The sequence below is a fragment of the Rhipicephalus microplus genome, chromosome 8, assembly GCF_043290135.1.
Source record: "Rhipicephalus microplus isolate Deutch F79 chromosome 8, USDA_Rmic, whole genome shotgun sequence".
NCBI lineage: Eukaryota > Metazoa > Arthropoda > Arachnida > Ixodida > Ixodidae > Rhipicephalus > Rhipicephalus microplus.
In genome coordinates, this window is record NC_134707.1 from 80,258,083 (window position 1) to 80,277,722 (window position 19,640).

The 19,640-nt window shown below is 46.7% G+C and overlaps 1 protein-coding gene across 3 annotated transcripts in view; it reads right to left on the reverse strand.

Moving 5' to 3' along the window:
• LOC119163861 (uncharacterized) overlaps positions 1-19,640 on the reverse strand; it is a 58,218-nt gene that overhangs the window by 21,358 nt on the left and 17,220 nt on the right. For all 3 annotated transcript variants that reach the window (XM_075872201.1, XM_037415934.2, XM_037415935.2), the window contains exon 6: positions 640-730. In XM_075872201.1, coding sequence (XP_075728316.1) covers positions 640-730 — 91 coding nt within the window. The remainder of the gene's footprint in view (positions 1-639; positions 731-19,640) is intronic.

A 19,640-nucleotide genomic window follows, 5' to 3' on the forward strand; every position in this document is an offset into this window, starting at 1 on the left:
ATCGTAATTAATTACAGTAGCCTCTCAATAATTCCATCTCTGATAATTCATACTTTTGGTTAATTCAAACAAAATTAAATTTTTGGTAAGCCCTCTATTCTTTCAATGTATTTATAAGCTGTAAAAATCAAACTCTGTCAATTGGTTAATTCATAGTTTTAAGGGTTCTATACCAGAAAATATTTGTGGCTTTCCTACTACTAGTATTTAAATATTTGGGTCCCCACATAATCCTAACAGTCTAAAAATGAAAAATAAATGCCTCAGGCTTTCAAGGAAAAAGGCTTTGCTAGTAAACAAATGTTACAAATGAAGCACACACATGGTAAACCATGGTGCTTTTCAACTGGTATAGAGAGCTTTGTGCTGAAGGCACATATAGCAAAGAAGCAGTAGGCAATTCAGAATTTCTTTAAAAGGTCTGATCAGTAATAAATGGCCAATAAACTTGTAGACCTTAAACCTTTGCTTTTGTTAATTGGGTGCTGTTAGGGCTTAAAACACCTAAAAAATATAAATGTGACAAAATCAATGTGTCACCTTGCCCAGAGTCGTATATCTAAGAACTTCTGATAATTCAAACAAACTTTAGAGGTCCCTTCGAGTTCGAATTGATGAGAGTCGACTGTAAATGATTACCTTGACTGTTCATGTGGCCAGTCTTTAAACCTGCTTTCGTCGTCCCTGGCAGCTGGAGAAGACACCCTCGGGAACTTGATATGACAAACAACTGCAAGAAAAGCAAGCTTTGAAAGTCACCAGTGAGTTTATGTTATCAGTAACAGGGTTCGTAGCACCTAAGTGAAACAAAATTCAAGGACTTTCAAGGACCTCACAAGCACTTTTCAAGGACCTAAAATAACACTCGAAACCACAGGAATTGACAACGCCACTTCTTACAGCATAAAGATTTGTACTTTCTTTTGTATGATTGGCACCATGAATGCACTCAAGTTACCATGGATTGTAGTCGCTTTTGTGTTCTCAATGCATTTCGTACTCTTCCATGTGACTTTTAAGGGCAGACGCCTCTATTGATGACACGTCCAAGCTCTTCCCACATGGGAAGACTTTGAATAGTGCGGGTTTGACATATCTGGTGCCATCCACTCCCTATAAGCAACAAAGCATAACCACGACGGCTGTAATTTGCACTTGTCCAACATAGTTCCACCATAAGCGACGCGACTGTAAATGTCTGTTCACACTTGCACAGCCTGCACAAAAAGTCCGGCTTAGCTCAGTCGTTGCTGCTGTAACCACGCAAGGGCTACCACAATCACAGTGTACTGGAAGAGTACACTGTATCACAACACTGCAATATGGCTAGAGAAGTGAATTGGAATGAATGGTTTATTGGCTTGAGAGCACATAATTGCCAGGTTCACAAAATATACACTAAATTATGGCTGAAAGAACTTTGATTTATGAAACTCAAGGACTTTTGAAGGACTTCAAATATATTTAGGGTTTTCAGGGCCTTAAAAATGCCATTTTAAAACTCAAGCATTTTCAAGAGTTTCAAGGACCACTACGAACCCTGAGTAATACCTGGCACTAGATGGCACAAAAAAGCAATACTTTGCATAATACCCTCACAAAATAGTTATACAGAGAATCGCTTTAATAAAACTTTTGTCATGGCACAAACACTTAAAGGGGCCCTGCAACACTTTTTGAGCATAGTCAGAAAACGCTGCCGATCGGTATTAGAGGATCCCGAAAGCATGAGAGTCAAATATTATAGCGTAGCACGCGACCTGGAATTCACAATAAATTCTCAAAGTCAGCTAAAAATAGCTTTCTCTTCTCTCAACAAATCACAGAATAAGCCCAAAAATCGCTCGTAGTAAGCCCATGTAAAAGCCATTGGCTTATTTGAACATGGCGCGCTCAGTTGTTACAGAAGTCGCGGAAAGAGGCCGTCCCTTGTCCATGCTTGCGCTTGACACGGGAAAAGCCACGTACTCGAAGAAAAAAAAAAGTGCTCAAGGTCAAGTGACATTTTTTGTTTGCCCTTCCCATCCCTTCCTGCTTAGCTTCCAATGCTTTCGTCTGGACGAGAGAAGAGAGAATCGGATTGCAGGGTGTGACAAATGTTTGTAACTCCGCTCGTACTGGACGGATTCTTAACATTTTTGCGGCGTTGAATTTGTGAGATAATACTTCCACGTTCCATTTCCCAAGTTTTTGTTATCGTTCCGAAACACCACACGATTCTCGGCGCAATCCGCGCCTGCAGGTTTCGAGAAGGTTCCGGACTGTAGTAGATCATTTCGATAAGATCACGCCCACTGTGCGAACGGTACAGATTGTCCTGGAACCTACGCCACCGCCAGCGATAACGCTAGAACATTCGACGGCAAGGGTATAAATGCCGACGCGCTTCGCCGCTTGTCAGTTGTTGATCGAAGGCCGACGCTGCGCTCGCCGCTATCAGTCCGAGACTGCTATCTGCGCAAGACTGCTGCTGTAATTAGACTTTCCCTTTACCGGGCACAGGTTCGCCCAAATAAACAGTTAAATCCCAACACGAAGTTTCCTGTCTTCGGCCGCGTCACGACCCCGTGAAATCTGGTGGAGGTGCTGCTTCGTTCATGTACCGGACGCCCCCGTCAAGCCGTGAACCCAGCCCCCGTCGGGAAGAGGATACCGACGCCAACCAAGAGCAGCGAACGAGCCGCCGACAGCAAGGTCTCCCACCGGAGTACGGCCTTCTACCAGACAAGGTGCGGAAGACCAAGACCATGACCTCGACGGCAGCGACAATGACAACCGGAGCGTCCCAGCCCGCGATCGTCATTCATCAACCCAGGGAACCGCCAACGTTCCATGGCTCACCGTTTGAAGACCCGGAAACCTGGCTAGAAACATACGACCGTGTGGCCGCCCTCAACCACTGGGAGAACGAAGAAAAGCTCCGTCGTGTGTACTTCTACCTGGAAGACACCGCAAGGACCTGGCTAGAGAATCGGGAGTCCACGCTCCGAACGTGGGATGTCTTCTGCGGCGCATTTCTGCAAACGTTCGCGAGCGTCGCTCGCAAAGAGAGGGCCGCTGCTCTACTCGAGACCTGGGTTCAGCTACCAAATGAAAAGGTTGGAATTTTCACAGAGGAGATGACCCGCCTATTCCGTCACGCTGACCCAGACATGCCAGAGGAAAAGAAAGTTGGTTTCCTCATGCGAGGGGTCAAACAGGAGCTCTTCGCGGGACTAATGAGAAATCCACCGAACACCGTCCAAGAATTTGTATCCGAGGCGACCACCATCGAAAAATCACTGGACATGTGCACCAGACAGTATAATCGTCGCCTGACTCCAGAATGCGCTGCTGCTCAAGCCAGTGACTCTAACGACCTGCGTGAAACGATCCGAGCGATCGTGCGGGAAGAGCTGCGCAAACTGTTGCCTTCGGCGCAGCCTCAAGTGGATTCGATCGCCGACATTGTGCGAGAAGAAGTCCGGCAATCGCTTCGAATTCCCGAAACACCGCCGCCCGAGCCAGCAACTATGAGCTACGCCGCTGCAGTGCGCCACAACGCTCCTCCCCGTCCACACCAAAACGCCGCCCCGTCGCACTTTCGTCGCCAGACGCCACCGCCGCCACCACCACCACCGACGTCCTACCGTTCCCCAGCGGGCCAGCGCAGTGCACCGAGGAAAACGGACATTTGGCGTGCACCTGACAACCGCCCGCTCTGCTACCACTGCGGCGAGGCCGGGCACACATACCGCCGTTGCCAGTACCGACAGATGGGACTGCGTGGCTTCGCCGTCAATGCACCGCGTCCGCAGCCAGGAGATCGGCCACGTGACATTGCCGACTACCTGGCAGGAACTAAATGGACACCACGAAGTCCTTCCCGTTCGCCGTCGCCCAGCCGCCGCATGTCACCACACCTCCGGCAGTACTCTGGCCCAACGCGGGGCCGGTCTCCTAGCCCGTATCCGGGAAACTAAGGGCAGCAACCGATGGAGGTGCGGTTGCTGTGCGACGAACTACCGAAGATCCTCCTCCGACGACGCCGCCGCGACGGAGCTTCCGGAACACAACGCCAAACAGGCAAACCCCTGACGGCGAAAGCTCACTTACCGAAGGTGGCCTGACGACGCAACAGGGAAGCAGCGGAACAAGCCGACGCAGCCGTGACCCGACGCCACGCCCTAACTGTAATGCGAGACGGCGAACTAGCGACCTCGACGTTCTTATCGACGGCCACAGTGTGACCGCTCTCGTCGATACTGGAGCCGACTATTCTGTCATCAGTGGGTCGTTCGCCGCGAAGTTAAAGAAAGTTAGGACAGCTTGGAAAGGCCCTGAAATCCGCACAGCCGGAGGTCATCTCGTAACGCCTGCAGGAATCTGCACAACGAGAGTCACCATTAACGGCCGTATTTATCCTACAGACTTCGTAGTCCTACAGCGTTGCTCGAGAGATGTCATCCTTGGCATGGACTTCTTATGCCTCCATGGTGCTGTCATCAACCTAAAAACAAAGTCGATAACTTTATCCACAGAAGAAGCACTACCGCCGCGCACGCCGTCAGGACACCATGCCTTGAATGTGCTGGAAGAACAAGTCACCATTCCGCCTCGCTCAAGCGTCATTATTTCAGTCGCCGCTCCTAAATCACCTGACTTGGAAGGCGTCGTTGAAGGCAGTCAGCATCTGTTGGTCACCCGAAATATTTGCGTCGCAAAAGGAATTGCAGAGCTGCGGGGAGGCAAAGCAACGGTTATCCTCACGAATTTCAGCAATGAGTACAAACATGTGAACAAAGGAACAACGGTCGCATACATCGAAGAAATTGTCGAAGCCACCAGTGCTTTCGCCCTCGCCGATTCTGCGGAACCTGCTCAGAGGAACCAAGCCCCTCCCATAGCTTTCGACGTCACTCCCAGACTTCCGAACGATAAGCAAGAACAGCTCAAGGCCCTGCTCCTGCAATACGAAGATTGCTTTTCGTCGTCATCGAAAATTCGGCAGACCCCAATCACGAAACATCGTATCATAACCGAAGAAAATGCCAGACCACCCCGTCAGAGTCCGTACAGGGTTTCAACGCGAGATCGTGAGGCCATGAAGAGACAAGTTGATTAAATGCTGCGAGATGACATTATCCAGCCGTCCAAGAGTCCGTGGGCATCCCCCGTGGTGTTAGTGAAGAAAAAGGATGGGACCCTACGTTTCTGCGTCGATTATCGCCGCCTGAACAAAATCACACGAAAGAATGTGTATCTTCTCCCACGAATAGACGACGCACTTGATCGGCTCCATAACGCCAAGTACTTCTCGTCAATGGACCTCAAGACTGGCTATTGGCAAATCGAAGTCGACGAAAGAGACCGAGAGAAGACGGCGTTTATAACACCGGACGGCCTCTTCGAGTTTAAGGTGATGCCCTTCGGCCTTTGCTCAGCGCCTGCAACTTTTCAACGCGTTATGGATACAGTACTGGCAGGATTGAAGTGGCCGACTTGCCTTGTGTACTTGGACGACGTCGTCGTGTTTTCCTCGAGTTTCGACGAGCATCTTCGGCGCCTTGAAGCTGTACTTCAAGCCATCAAGACGTCCGGACTCACACTGAAGCCAGAAAAGTGCAGATTTGCGTATGAGGAGCTCTTGTTTCTGGGGCACGTTATCAGCAAGTCTGGAGTTCGTCCTGATCCACGGAAAACAGCCGCCATCGCCGACTTCCCGCCGCCCACTGACAAGAAGGCCGTGCGCCGATTTCTGGGCCTATGCACCTATTATAGGCGGTTCGTGAAAAACTTCGCCCGCATCGCCGATCCTCTCACTAACCTTACCAAGGCCGACGCGGAGTTCAAGTGGGAAACGCCACAGGAACACGCTTTCCAGGAGCTTAAACATCGCCTCCAGACGCCTCCGTTACTTGCCCATTTTGACGAATTCGCCGAGACAGAAATACATACTGACGCAAGCAGCGTAGGTCTTGGCGCCGTTCTTGTGCAGAGGGCTGACAGACTTGAAAGGGTTATTAGTTATGCCAGCCGATCGCTATCCAAAGCAGAAGCAAATTATTCCACAACAGAAAAGGAGTGCCTCGCCATCATCTGGGCTACGTCGAAATTTCGTCCCTACCTCTACGGCAGGGCCTTCAAAGTTGTGAGCGACCACCACGCCTTGTGTTGGCTAGCCACCTTGAAGGACCCTTCAGGTCGCCTCGCACGATGGAGCCTGAGACTCCAAGAATATGACATTACTGTCATTTACAAGTCCGGCAAAAAACACTCCGACGCTGACTGTCTCTCTCGTGCGCCTGTCGACCAACCGCTACCCGACGACCCGGATGACGACTACTTCTTGGGAACGATAACTACCGACGACTTCGCTGAACGACAGCGGGCCGACCCGGAACTTAAGGCCCTAATAGAATACCTCGAAGGCAGGACCGCCGAAGTCCCGAAGGTATTCAAGCGCGCACTTACGTCGTTCTTTCTACGAAACGGTCTTCTACAAAAGAAAAACTTTTCACCGCTTCGAGCTAAGTACCTCCTTGTGGTGCCTTCAGCTGAGCGACCAGAACTCCTTCAGGCCCTGCACGACGATCCGACGGCAGGGCACCTCGGTGTTTCCCGCACGCTCGCGAGGATACAAGAAAGGTACTACTGGCCACGTCTTACCACCGACGTCACTCGTTATGTGAGGACATGCCGAGACTGTCAGCGACGCAAGACACCGCCGACAAGGCCAGCGGGACTTCTGCAGCCAATTGATCCACCTTGCCGACCTTTCCAGCAGATTAGTATGGACCTACTGGGGCCGTTCCCGACGTCGGCTTTCGGAAACAAGTGGATCGTGGTAGCTACCGACTACCTCACCCGCTACGCCGAGACAAAAGCCCTGCCAAAAGGCAGTGCATCCGAGGTAGCTAAGTTCTTCGTCGAAAATATCGTCCTACGTCACGGCGCCCCGGAGGTCCTTATCACCGACAGAGGAACGGCATTCACTGCCGACTTAACTCAAGCGATCTTGGCATACAGCCAAACAAACCACCGCCGGACGACAGCGTACCACCCACAGACCAACGGCCTCACCGAGCGGCTTAACAAGACGATCGCCGACATGCTGTCAATGTACGTCGATGTTGAACGCAAGACCTGGGACGCCATTCTTCCGTATGTGACCTTCGCATACAACACGGCGGTGCAGGAGACGACGCAGATATCTCCATACAAATTGGTCTACGGAAGGAGCCCCGCAACGACGCTGGATGCCATGTTACCCAACGTTACCGACGAAGAAAACCTCGATGTGAGCGAGTACCTTCAACGCGCCGAAGAAGCCCGACAACTTGCGCGTCTCCGTATCAAGAATCAACAGACGACCGACAGCCACCGTTACAACCTTCGACGACACTTCGTGGAATACCAGCCCGGTGAACGTGTTTGGGTGTGGACGCCGATACGCCGACGTGGACTAAGTGAAAAGCTTCTGCGACGGTACTTCGGACCGTACAAGGTGGTTCGACGTCTCGGCCCACTTGATTACGAGGTTGTCCCCGACGGCATCACGAACTCTCAACGACGCCGATTGCGACCTGAAGTCGTCCATGTCGCGCGCTTCAAGCCGTTTCATGCACGTTAACAAACTGAAACAGTGTTTTTTGTATTATTGTTGTATTGTAATTCATTCATTGTACTTTCTTGCATTATTATTGTACCTTCATCTTTAGTTAAAGCATCGGGACGATGCCTTTTTTTCAGAGGGGGGCAATGCCATGTTCCATTTCCGAAGTTTTTGTTATCGTTCCGAAACACCACACGATTCTCGGCGCAAACCGCGCCTGCAGGTTTCGAGAAGGTTCCGGACTGTAGTAGATCATTTCGATAAGATCACGCCCACTGTGCGAATGGTACAGATTGTTCTGGAACCTACGCCACCGCCAGCGATAACGCTAGAACATTCGACGGCAAGGGTATAAATGCCAACGCGCTTCACCGCTTGTCAGTTGTTGATCGAAGGCCGACGCTGCGCTCGCCGCTATCAGTCCGAGACTGCTATCTGCGCAAGACTGCTGCTGTAATTAGACTTTCCCTTTACCGGGCACAGGTTCGCCCAAATAAACAGTTAAATCCCAACACGAAATTTCCTGTCTTCGGCCGCGTCACGACCCCGTGACAATACGCTTTTCAAGTGAATTTTTTTTTCATTTATTTTGCCCTTAAAGGCCCGAAGACATTACATAAAGGGGGACAAGTAACAAGATAGGGTACAATGTTCAACAGGATAAGCAAATAAATAAATAAATGAATAAAAGCAAATAAGTTTACGCAGGAGACAGGAATCAGAAATCACATGAACGAACTAGAACAAGATAAAAAAGAATACACACTGCTTTACATATGTTAAGCAATTGCAGAGCAAAACTGTTCGTTCAGTTTTGCGCGGAAAGTTTCTCTGTCGGCGCATGAGGCGGAGTCATCCGGTAAGGCATTCCAGAGGGCTATTGCATTAGGAAAAAATGAGGTGATAAATGCTGTCGTCCGGCCATTTATGCGTGCAATGAGCCTGCAGTGATTTATGCGCGATGAAGTTCTGTGAGCAGATTGGAGCAACTGATGTCTTGAGCGTGGATGATAGTAGAAGCGGGGCAGAAGGCATAGACGGGTGATCAAGCGGCGGGATTCAAGAGTTGGAAGGGAAAGAGAGTGTTTTAGCTCGGTAACGCTGGTTTTGTGCGAGTATTGCGAAGATATGAAGCGAGCTGCGCGATTTTGGATGGACTCTAATTTAGTTGTTAGGTAGGCTTGTGAAGGATGCCAGATTGCTGAAGCATATTCAAGTTTAGGTCGTACGAAGGTGATGAAAGCTAGTTTTTTTACGTCGGAGAATGCGCACTTCAGGTTGCGTCGAAGGTAGCCGAGTGTACGGGATGCTGTAGAGCAGATGGAATCGATGTGGGTTATCCAGGATAGCGATGAAGTCAAGTGGACGCCAAGATATTTGTAGCATGATATGGAAGCTATGGGCACAGCGTTAATAGAATATATGTTGGCAAGTACGGCACGCTTACGGGTAAATGATAATGATTTGCACTTATCTATGTTTAGGGACATGAGCCATTTATTACACCATGAAGCAATTGAGTCGAGGTCGCGTTGTAGCTTATTAGCATCGGTAGGGCTATTGATGACAGTGTAGATGATGCAATCGTCAGCGAAAAGTCGGATATTAGGTTTAATGTTAGCCGGCAAGTCATTAATGTAGATGAGGAACAGAAGGGTGATAAACCGGCACCTTGCGGCACGCCGGATGTTACCTTAGCAAATGCTGATTGACAGTTATTAGCTGACGTGAACTGTATGCGTCCCGTCAAAAAGTGTTTAATCCAGCTTAATAAATTCGGAGGAATACCAAGAGAAGTTAGCTTGCGAATCAGGTGATTGTGAGGTACGCGGTCAAAGGCTTTTGCAAAATCCAGAAAAATGGCGTCTGTCTGAAGGTTATTATCCATGGAATTAAGTAAGTCGTGCGTAAATTCGGCGAGCTGGGTATCACAGAAAAAATGTTTGCGAAAGCCGTGTTGAAGTGGATGGAAGAAATTAATTGATTCAAGGTGGCTCCTCAGACTAGATGTTATAATGTGCTCAAATAGTTTAGAACAAATGCACGTTAAAGAAATTGGACGGTAATTAGCTGGGATTGAACGGTTGCCTGACTTAAAGATCAGTATAATCTGGGCTTTTTTCCACTCGTCTGGAACGGTGCCCAGCTCTAAGGATTGCAAAAATATTAGAGAAAGTAATAGGCTAGAATATTGGACAGTGTTTTTCAAAAGCTTGGTGGTGATACAATCACAGCCAGCCGATGAAGAAGATTTAAGATTACGAAGTAAATTAGAAATTCCATCAGGATTTATGTCGAATGGGGAGAGTTCTCGAGGGGAACTGAAGGGAGAGGGTGAGACGGCAGTGCTATTGGCGGGGTTAAATGTTGATGCAAATTAGTCATTAAGGACGGATGCGCAATCCTCACTGTTTATCGGCTGACCTCCTGAATCAACAAGTTCGATTTGGTAGCTACTTGACTTTGGTGAAAGCAAACGCCAAAACTTATTAGAATTCGATTGTAGGATAGATAGCAGATCCACTGAGAAGTATTTAGCTTTTGCTTCAACTACCTCTTTCATGTACTGATCGGCGCACAGGCGATATTTTTCCTAGGCGTCGGTATTGTTGCGTAGTTTCGCTGATCGGTATAGGCGTTTTTTTCTGTTGAGTAAGGATTTTAGGCATTCAGTGAACCACTGATTGAGTGAGTCGGTTTTGATAATAATAGTAGGGATAAATTTATTTTTGAGACTTATGAGCTTGTTTTTGAACAGTTCCCAGTTAGCATTCACGGTACGATTTTGTAGGAATGCCGGAAGTTTTCGTGGAATTGTGCTAGTCCCATATTTATGGCGTCGTAGTTTCCTCTTTTGTAATCTGTGATCGTTTTAGTTACGGGTGACTTCTTTATGAGAGGCAAGGATAAGCGAATGTGCAAAACGCTATGATCACTGATACCAGGTAACACCGTTACACTATTTACATCATCAGGGTTCGTGGTTAGTAAAAGATCTAGTGTGCTGTTCCCTGTAGTGGGGCATGATATGACTTCGTGCAAGTTAGTCTAGAGTAAGGTGGATGAACTGATTAGCTTCGTTTGTTGGGGAGGCGCTTGGAGTGGAGAGGAGGGGCCAGCTGATTGAAGGGTAGTTAAAGTCACCGAACAAAAAGATAGAGGCATCGGGAAGTTTTTCTTTGACTTTAGTTAAGGCGCGCTCGAGTAATGAACAGAAAGAATTCGGACTGTCGGGAGGCCTGTAGCAGATACCAAATACAGCCGTAACTGTGCGATTTCGCACACAGACCCATGTTAGTTCAAGGGTGTCGTCGTGGAATAAAAAAGTGGAACACAAGGTATTGCGGACCGCAATGAGAACACCACCCCCTCTCCGGTCCAGCCGGTCACGACGATATATGCTGAAGTTCAGATTAGATCGGAGTATTTCGTTATCACTAATGTCAGGATGTAGTCACGTTTCTGTTAAGAGTACGATGTGTGCATCAACGTCTTCGATTAGGCTATGGAGGTGGTCACATTCGGGGATTACGCTGCGACAATTCGTGAAAGCGATGTTAAAAAGATGGTATGTTAAGGGCCGATAGCGTGGCAAGGTCGTGGACGCCTTCACATGATGTCAATCAGTGATAATTCTTGCATTTGTAGATGATTCAGTACGTGAAGGCTCAGCAGGGCCATTTTGGGTGCATTCCACAACGGTATCACTGACAAAATCGTAATAGTAAACACGTTTACCTACAAGAAGTTTATCAAGTTTCAGTTTAAAAGCGCATTTGGCGGAACGTATGTGCTGTATTGGGGGCTGGCTGGTCCCGACGAAGCAGAAGAAGAAGAAGACGGCCGAAGGAGACGTACGCGGTCAGCGGGGTCACCGACCAGCCCGAACACGCAGGTTAGCGCGCAGCGCCGAAAGAAAGCACAACCGCACTCTCCGGTTACCCAACACACACTGCCTTTATTGTATAGTCGCCTTGGAATGGTGCCAGAGCGGCGCCCCCTGGGATTCTCACATGTCAATCCGAAACCGAAACTGAAAACCCAAAACACAACAATCATCCTCTCCTCGAAAAAAAGCACACCTATACACTGTTTACATTTATACATGCTCGATACCAACATATTTTACAAGGTATGTACATTAGAACATGAAAATTCAGAACACGGCACACCGAACTCACACACTACAAGTCCTGAAAATGCACTGACAAACAAAAAAAATGTACACAACTGTTCGGAACAAGAGTTCTACGTCACGTAGTCTTCGAACCGACGCGGCTTCTGCCGCTTCCGCTTAGGGCGGGCCCTTTTGGTTGCAGAATCGGGTGTCTCTGCATCTTGGTCACTTCTGCTCTGATGTGACACATCAAGAGCAGTGGAAGATTGTGAAGACTCTGAATGAGCGTTAAAATTTGCGGTCTCATCGGAGCTCGCAGCATGAGCTTCGGAAGAATTTTGCGGACCGGAGTCCGGTTCAACGGTATCAGCCGTATTTGAAGGTTCGAAGTGAACCGTATGACTTGGTGTACTTGAACCAGCGACACCGACTGGTAACTCCTCCCCCCTTGAAGAATAAATGCCTGTACATGGAGGCCACATGTAATAATCTGATAGATCTACGAGGACTTGTAAGAACCCATTTCGTTCTCCGTGTTCGTGCTAACCCTAGACGCTCTTTGTTCTCAGCAAGGTGGCTACTGCGTGCTGCGTTGCTTAATTTCTTCATTCAGCTACGCCGCCTCTGCCTTCGTCTTCAAACAGTGTACTGGCGTCATTTTCTTCTCGTCAGCACCTCTCCATTCTTCTTGCTTGAAATGGCGTCTCCTATCCCACCCTTGTCGCCATTGCTGTATGGGGGGCTGGCTGGTCCCGACGAAGCAGAAGAAGAAGAAGACGGCCGACGGAGACGTACGCGGCCGGCGGGGACACCCACCAGCCCGAACACGCAGGTTGGCGCACAGCGCCGAAAGAAAGCACAACCGCACTCTCCGGTTACCTAACACACACTGCCTTTATTTTACAGTCGCCTTGGAATGATGCCAGAGCGGCGCCCCCTGGCATCCTCACATGTCAATCCGAAAGCGAAACTGAAAACCCAAAACACAACAGTATGTACTTAAGAAGCTTGGAGCGGGCCAAGCGAGTGGCGGCAGCGAAATCTTCTCTAATCGCATAATTTGTGTTTTTCAGCTTGGGTCCACAAGATAGAATCCCGTCTTTAGCCTTGAAGCTAGAAAATTTAACAATAACAGGACGTTTTTTGCTGGCCGTAAAGGCGCCGATACGGTGGGCTCTCTCGATGTTGCTCGAAAGCAGCGGCAAGGAGAGCTGCGTCGAACAAAACGCTTTAACTTTATCTTCGATTGCCACCATGTTTCCCTGGGGTCGTCATCAAGACCAAAAAAAAAAAGATTATTCCGACGCATGCGATTGCTTACGTCGATGTTAGCAGCTCTAAGCGTGGCAATTTCTTGCTTTAGCTGGCCTGTTTCAGCATTAATTAAAGGCGTGGGTGAAAAGGGTTGTTTTGTTTCTAGTGCTGTAATGCGTTGGTCAAAAGATGTCAGAAGAATGGATTGTTGATTGCATGCTTCTTTAAGCTGGTTTAGTTCAGTGCGCAATGCTGCCTGTTCGTTCTCTAGTTGCCTAAAAGTGCTCAAGACATATGGGAGGTCAACAGCGTTTGGGGGTCCGGGGTTAAGTTCTATGTCGCCGGAAAGCAGTAATATCAAATCGGAAAGCAAAGGACAGGTGAGCATGTCGCAGCACAAATGAAAGTCGACAACGTGTTGAGTGTTGCCGGGGCACAACACCAACACGAGAAAACGATCGCTAGAACGATACTGTTTCGAACAGTCGAGGTAACTAACCTGAAAGGTTAACAGAGCGTTGGGCATCGTGTGGCATGCGGTGTTTCATTTCATTTCGTTTCATTTTATTACCTTAAAGACCCCATTGAAGGGGTATTACATAAGGGGTGGGTACATATATGAAAACGTGAAAGCCATATATTTTTTTTTTTTTACAATGCAAGGTAATTTGTTACGGTGTTCAAAAAGGTGGTAGGACAGGTTATGGCGGTGATTTCGTTAGAAAGGCCGTTTCAGTCCGTAGCTGCATGAAAAAAGAATGCGGACGAAAAAGTGACGGTGCGCGTACGCGGTCGCGCAACTTGTTGCGGGTGACCAGTGCGATGGGAGATGCGTGCCGGAGGAAGAATGTATGGTGGCCTGCCGAGCGAGCTGTAAAAAAACTTGTAAAAAAGGGAAAGACTAGAAATGCGGCGACGAGATGCAAGCAATGATAGGCCAGATTCTGTTTTCAGTGCTGATATGCTGACGTCGTAAGAGTACGTAGAATGAATAAATCATGTGGCTCAATTTTGAAGTGACTCGAGTTGATTGATGAGATATGCTTAATTTGGGCTCCAAATGACTGATGCGTATTCTATCTTCATCCTTACGAGAGATTGATAAGCTAGTAATTTGACATTATTAGGAGCGTGACGCAAATGGCGTTTTAAGAACCAGAGTGTTTTGTTAGCAGATGCAATGATGTTCGTAATGTGCGTTGCCCAAGTTAAATCGCTACAAAGGGTTACTCCGAGATATTTATAGGAAGGAACTAATTCGAGGTTTGTGTCAGCAATTTGGTACGGGAATACTATCGGATTTCGACGGCGGTGAAAGGAAACAGTTTTAGATTTGTTAGGGTTGAGTTTTATTAGCCAAAGGTTACACCATTCCTGTAAGCTTAGTAAGTCAGTTTGAAGAGTTGTGTTATCCGAAACGTTCTTTATTTTACGATAAATAACGCAGTCGTCTGCAAACATGCGTATGTTAGAAGATACATGTAATGGTAGGTCATTACATGTATCTGTTGTTGTTCCCCGAGCAGACGGCGTCACTTGCAGGAATATATTGCGTTCCTTCGGGCCATGTGACCGATGACGTTGAAGCCGGTGGTTGTTGCCATGCAAAGCGGGATGCAGCCAAAACTGGATTTCCGGGCGGGTTCGGTGGGTTCCAGGGAAGTTCGAAGCTCCAGGATTGAAGCTCACGGACCGGTCTAGGTACCCGTGGTGGGTTGGGAAACACTGAGGCGTTGGCAGAGAGCCAGGACACCATCGCCTGAAAGGTTAACAGAGCGTTGAGCATCGTGTGGCATGCGGTGTTGTGCCCCGAGCAGACGGCGTCACTTGCAGGAATATATTGCGTTCTTTCGGGCCATGTGACCAATGACGTTGAAGCCGGTGGTTGTTGCCATGCTAAGCGTGATGCAGCCAAAACTGGATTTCCGGGCGGGTTTGGTGTGTTCCAGGGAAGTTCGAAGCTCCAGGATTGAAGCTCACGGACCGGTCCAGGTACCCGTGGTGGGTTGGGAAACACTGGGGCGTTGGCAGAGAGCCAGGACACCATCGCCTGAAAGGTTAACAGAGCGTTGAGCATCAGGTGGCATGCGGTGTTGTGCCCCGTAATCATGGAATTAATTCCATGATTACTCAAAACCTCTTTAAAGCCCTCGGACGAGAAGTTATTGCAGCACGCAATGTTAGTACTAGCAAGAATCATAAACATTTAGTAAAGCAGCTTACGAACAAGGCTTGTTTTCTGTCGCACCATGGCTGCCGATGACGATGATGAACAAGCAGATTGTTGTTGTTCACCTATTGATCATGGCGCATACCCACTATGGGTGATTGGCCAAGAATAGAGTGGTTTTGAAAATTACTGTTCAGATTTGGAATAATGGTGGTATAATAGAAAGATTACCGATAGCCTAGGAAAGTGTGGGGCTTAATGTAATGCATACAGCTATTTACATAAACAAATTTATTCTTAGAATAGAGCAATAATCTGATTTTTATACATATATAACTTTGTGGACATGTTAGGATAATGAAACAGGTTAATTAGTCAGCCTATTAGTTTCATCAATATAGTCCCGGACAGCCGCACATACTGTCGCACTGGAGAACACAGAAATGGAAGCTCCAAAAAAACAAAATGACAGGCACAGATAAGTCTATACCAATAGCACGTAAAGGTGTTTCTAAAAGGGTTTTTCGTAATGTGTTAAACTGCCTGCAGGTCAAAAAGAAATGATCTATTGTTTCCAGTTCATCACAGAATGCACACAGTGGCGAAGGTAGGTGCCTGAGCAGACCTGTGTTTATAGAAATTTAGACTTGGTACTCAGCAACACAGCCTTGTGATAGCTACTTCTGGTTTATGAGTGCGGCAAAAGTCTCTCCGCCAGGGATATAATAAATGGCGATATTCTGTAGAGTTTGTTAGTGCGGTACCTCTAAAGACTTCCATAAGGGGACATCTGTGGAATCGAGAAGCAGTCACATAAGCGGATGATGGACAGTGCGATAGAATCGGTTTGCTAATTCACGACTTAGCTAAGAAATCGGCTATTTCATTTAAAAATAAACCTTTATGTCCAGGCACCCAAACTAATCGTACTTTTCTCAAATGTGCAGGCACTAGTGCACATAATGCCTCTGTTGCTTCATTATCAGCACCAACAGAAAGTGCCGCACTGAGAGATAGGGAATCTGTTATTATGACAGCTGATGTAATTGTTGTATCTAACTTGCGTAAGGCAAGCACTACTGCCGGAAATTCAACCACAAAAACAGGTATGAAATCGGGTAGTTGAAGGGAATAAATCCAGTCTGAAATCGGGCTGAAAATACCAACCCCTGACTTTTCATCATATTGCGATGCGTCTGTAGCAGTAATAATGTTCGTTGTAATACTATGCCGATGATCTTGTGGTAAACCATCCAAAATATTATGGGGAAGTAATTTGGCATTATTAGGAAAAAATTCGTCGAATTGAATTTCAACAGGGTATGAATTATTCCAACTCGGCATGATATCACATGTACGTACATTTAGAGGCTCCAGTAAATTTTGCACAAATATGATTTGTGGGGTGTAAAATCGCGGCCATCTAGCACCAAAAAATGATTTCGGGGTGGAAATAAAAGCTGTTTCTGAATGTCCAAATGGTGATTCATAAATCCTTAAGAATGTCTGAACAGTCAGAAGGCGAATTCTACAAGAAAGCAGAGGGACCCTCGATTCGAAATACAACAGATTGTTAGCAACTGTTTTGGGCAGGCCAAGGCATAAGCACAAAGCTTCTCTTTCCAGAAGAATTAGAGGCCGCAACTTGTAAGCTGGAACTCCGGAGAAAAGTACACAACCAAATTCTAAAATGGGACAAACGTACATGCGATATATCATTACCAATGTGTTTTTTCTCATACCTATGTGGTAGTTGCTTAGCCTACGTAATATGCCAATGGCCCGCACACCTTTTCCAGCGACATGTTCGATATGAGGTCGCCAGTTAAGCCATGTGTGATAAATTACTCCAAGGTATTCAACAGATTCCACCTGTGGTATATCCTCATGATGGTAAGACAGAGAGATGTGCACAGGGTATTGCAGCGGGAAAACAAGGAGGGCACATTTACTCGGACTAAGTAGAAAGCAGTTGCCATCGAGCCAGCTCTCCAATATATTAAGGTAAGTCTGCAGCCATTCATATAAGGTCTGAATGTTATCTGCCATTGCAAAAAATGCGATATCATCTGCATAAGCATAAGTTGTTATATCTTGTTTACGTGGAATGGTGCTTCTTAGTAAATTAAATAGCACTGGGGAAAGCACTGAGCCTTGCGGTACTCCCCTCGTTTGGGTATGAGTAGATGATGAAAACCCATCTTTAAGACAATAAAATTTCCTGTCTGCAAAAAAATTGTGAATCACGCTACTATGTATGATGGAAAATCAAGATATTCTAATCGATCTATAAAAATACAGTGCTCCACGGTATCGTATGCTTTAGCGATGTCTAAGGCAACTAAAGCTGCATATTTTTTATGTGGCTGAGCTAATTGAAGCAGACTTTTTAAATAAACGTGGGCATGCCAAATTGAACAACCAGCCCTCAACCCAATTTAACAGGGGCTTAGAATTGACCTCATGGTAATAAGTTCATTAATTCGTATACTGATGATTCTCTCTACCAATTTCACTAAGTTTGATGTCAGTGTGATTGGCCTTATGTAATCCAACATGTATGCTTCATTTTCATATTTGAGGAACAATATAATTTTGGCAAGTTTCCATTCTGAAGTTATCCATGTGTTCCCTAACGAATAATTCACTTGTTTTAGCAAAACATTAGGTAGGAGTAAACAGGATTAGGAGTAAACATTTTAACACACAGTTCGTAATTCTATTTGGTTCGGAAGCTGTCCTCGGTAAGCATCATGACACAGCCGTCATGACACAGCCCATGCAAGATACCCACTATACGCCATGACGATGACGCTGATGAAAATTATGACGACGATGATAACGGACAATGACTGACTCGTGCAATATATGACATCTCGATATGCTCTACATTGCATTTCGTATGACTGGAAACAACCAGCAGAATATGTGCCTAGACCTCATTTCTGCCAAATTCAGGCTAGATCATAAACCACAAAGTAGTAATAATGAAGGAAAAATGAAATTTAACACTCGACACAACATATCAATTATGACCAATAAAAATTGAATGTATTGTCACTCATTCACACGCGTAAGTGGTTAATGTCATGGGTGATTCACAATAACACGAAATGGTCCCACTACTTGGCCCCCTCATCATTTTCTTCGTGGATACACTGTGATTTTTTTAATTTAACCCCTTCAGCAGCAGTGTGTACCATTGTACACGCCAACTACGAAGGCACAACATGCACCATGCATTTTTTTAAATGGCTTGAAACGCAGTGTGCACACTCGTAGAGGACTCCCGAGTGGACAACAAGCATAACTTCATTGTGCTCCTTATTGCTGCCAATGATTACTTTTCTGGAGTCCCTACCATGTGCGACGATCGTTAAACCTGTCATTTTCTAGGACTAATGTGAAGACCAGGTGTGCGACAGCCGAAATAGAATTTAGAGAAATTTTCGGAGGAGCGAATGCTACTTTTGGAGCACTGATATCCAAGTGTGGAGCAGGTTACGGAAAAAAACGCATTCACTTTTTATCACAAGAAACCAAATATGGAGCAGTATGAAAAAGACGTATGTATAAAAAATTATGTGCAACCGTTAAGCATCCCGTGAATCATGCAGAGTGAAAATTCCCTGCTATTTGAATAAAAACAATATTTTGAACCACCCCCCCTCGGCAAACAATTATAAAGTCCACATCGGCATTCAATCGCCATGCCTGTCGAATCTTTTGACGAACTCTGAGGATCGAAATGTGGGCCTGCCAAGCTGGCCGCCTTGGGATATCGGAGATTCGTAAAAGTGAAGAGTCATCATCTTCATCAGCCTGACTACGCTTACTGCAGGGCAAAGGCATCTTCCATGATTCACCAGTCAACCCAGTCGTGTGCTTTCTGCAACCACATTACACTTGCCTGCAAACTTTTACAGCAAAAGCTGTTATGAAATCACAACTAGGATCACGCGCTGCGTCGTAGTTGTCAGTCGCCGCCGCCAGTGTCCGTCGAACTGAGGTCCGCTGGGGGCCAGCCCAGTATTCTATCACTGAGCCACGCCGGTGTTTGGGACTTGCTGGCAAACTTGCCTTAGGTAGGCTTGATGTCGGGAAAGCGACCGCGTTATTATGACTTATAAAGCATTTTAAAACAACGAAAGAACAACCAGTCATCGCACAATATGAATAGCGTAACGAGTGGGACGTCCAATGCTCCAAACCATTACAAAAGCCTATTTTTGTTCAGGTATTAACTGTGGCGCATATCCATCTTGGCATAATTCCTCACCTCATCGCCAATGCATGAATAATTGGCACAAAATTCCTTGCAAGTATTTAGAGGATACCATGCTTCTCAGAAGAATGACAAAAAATAGCAAAGCGAATGCTGGCCTACTACCCAAAAAGTTTGGTTAATAATTCTGTAGTTGGTATCAAGCAAGTGTACTTGCAGTAGTTACCCAATGAGTGTTTAGAAAAGGCTCTGAAAGGCCGCTCTTCTACCTTTCGCTGTG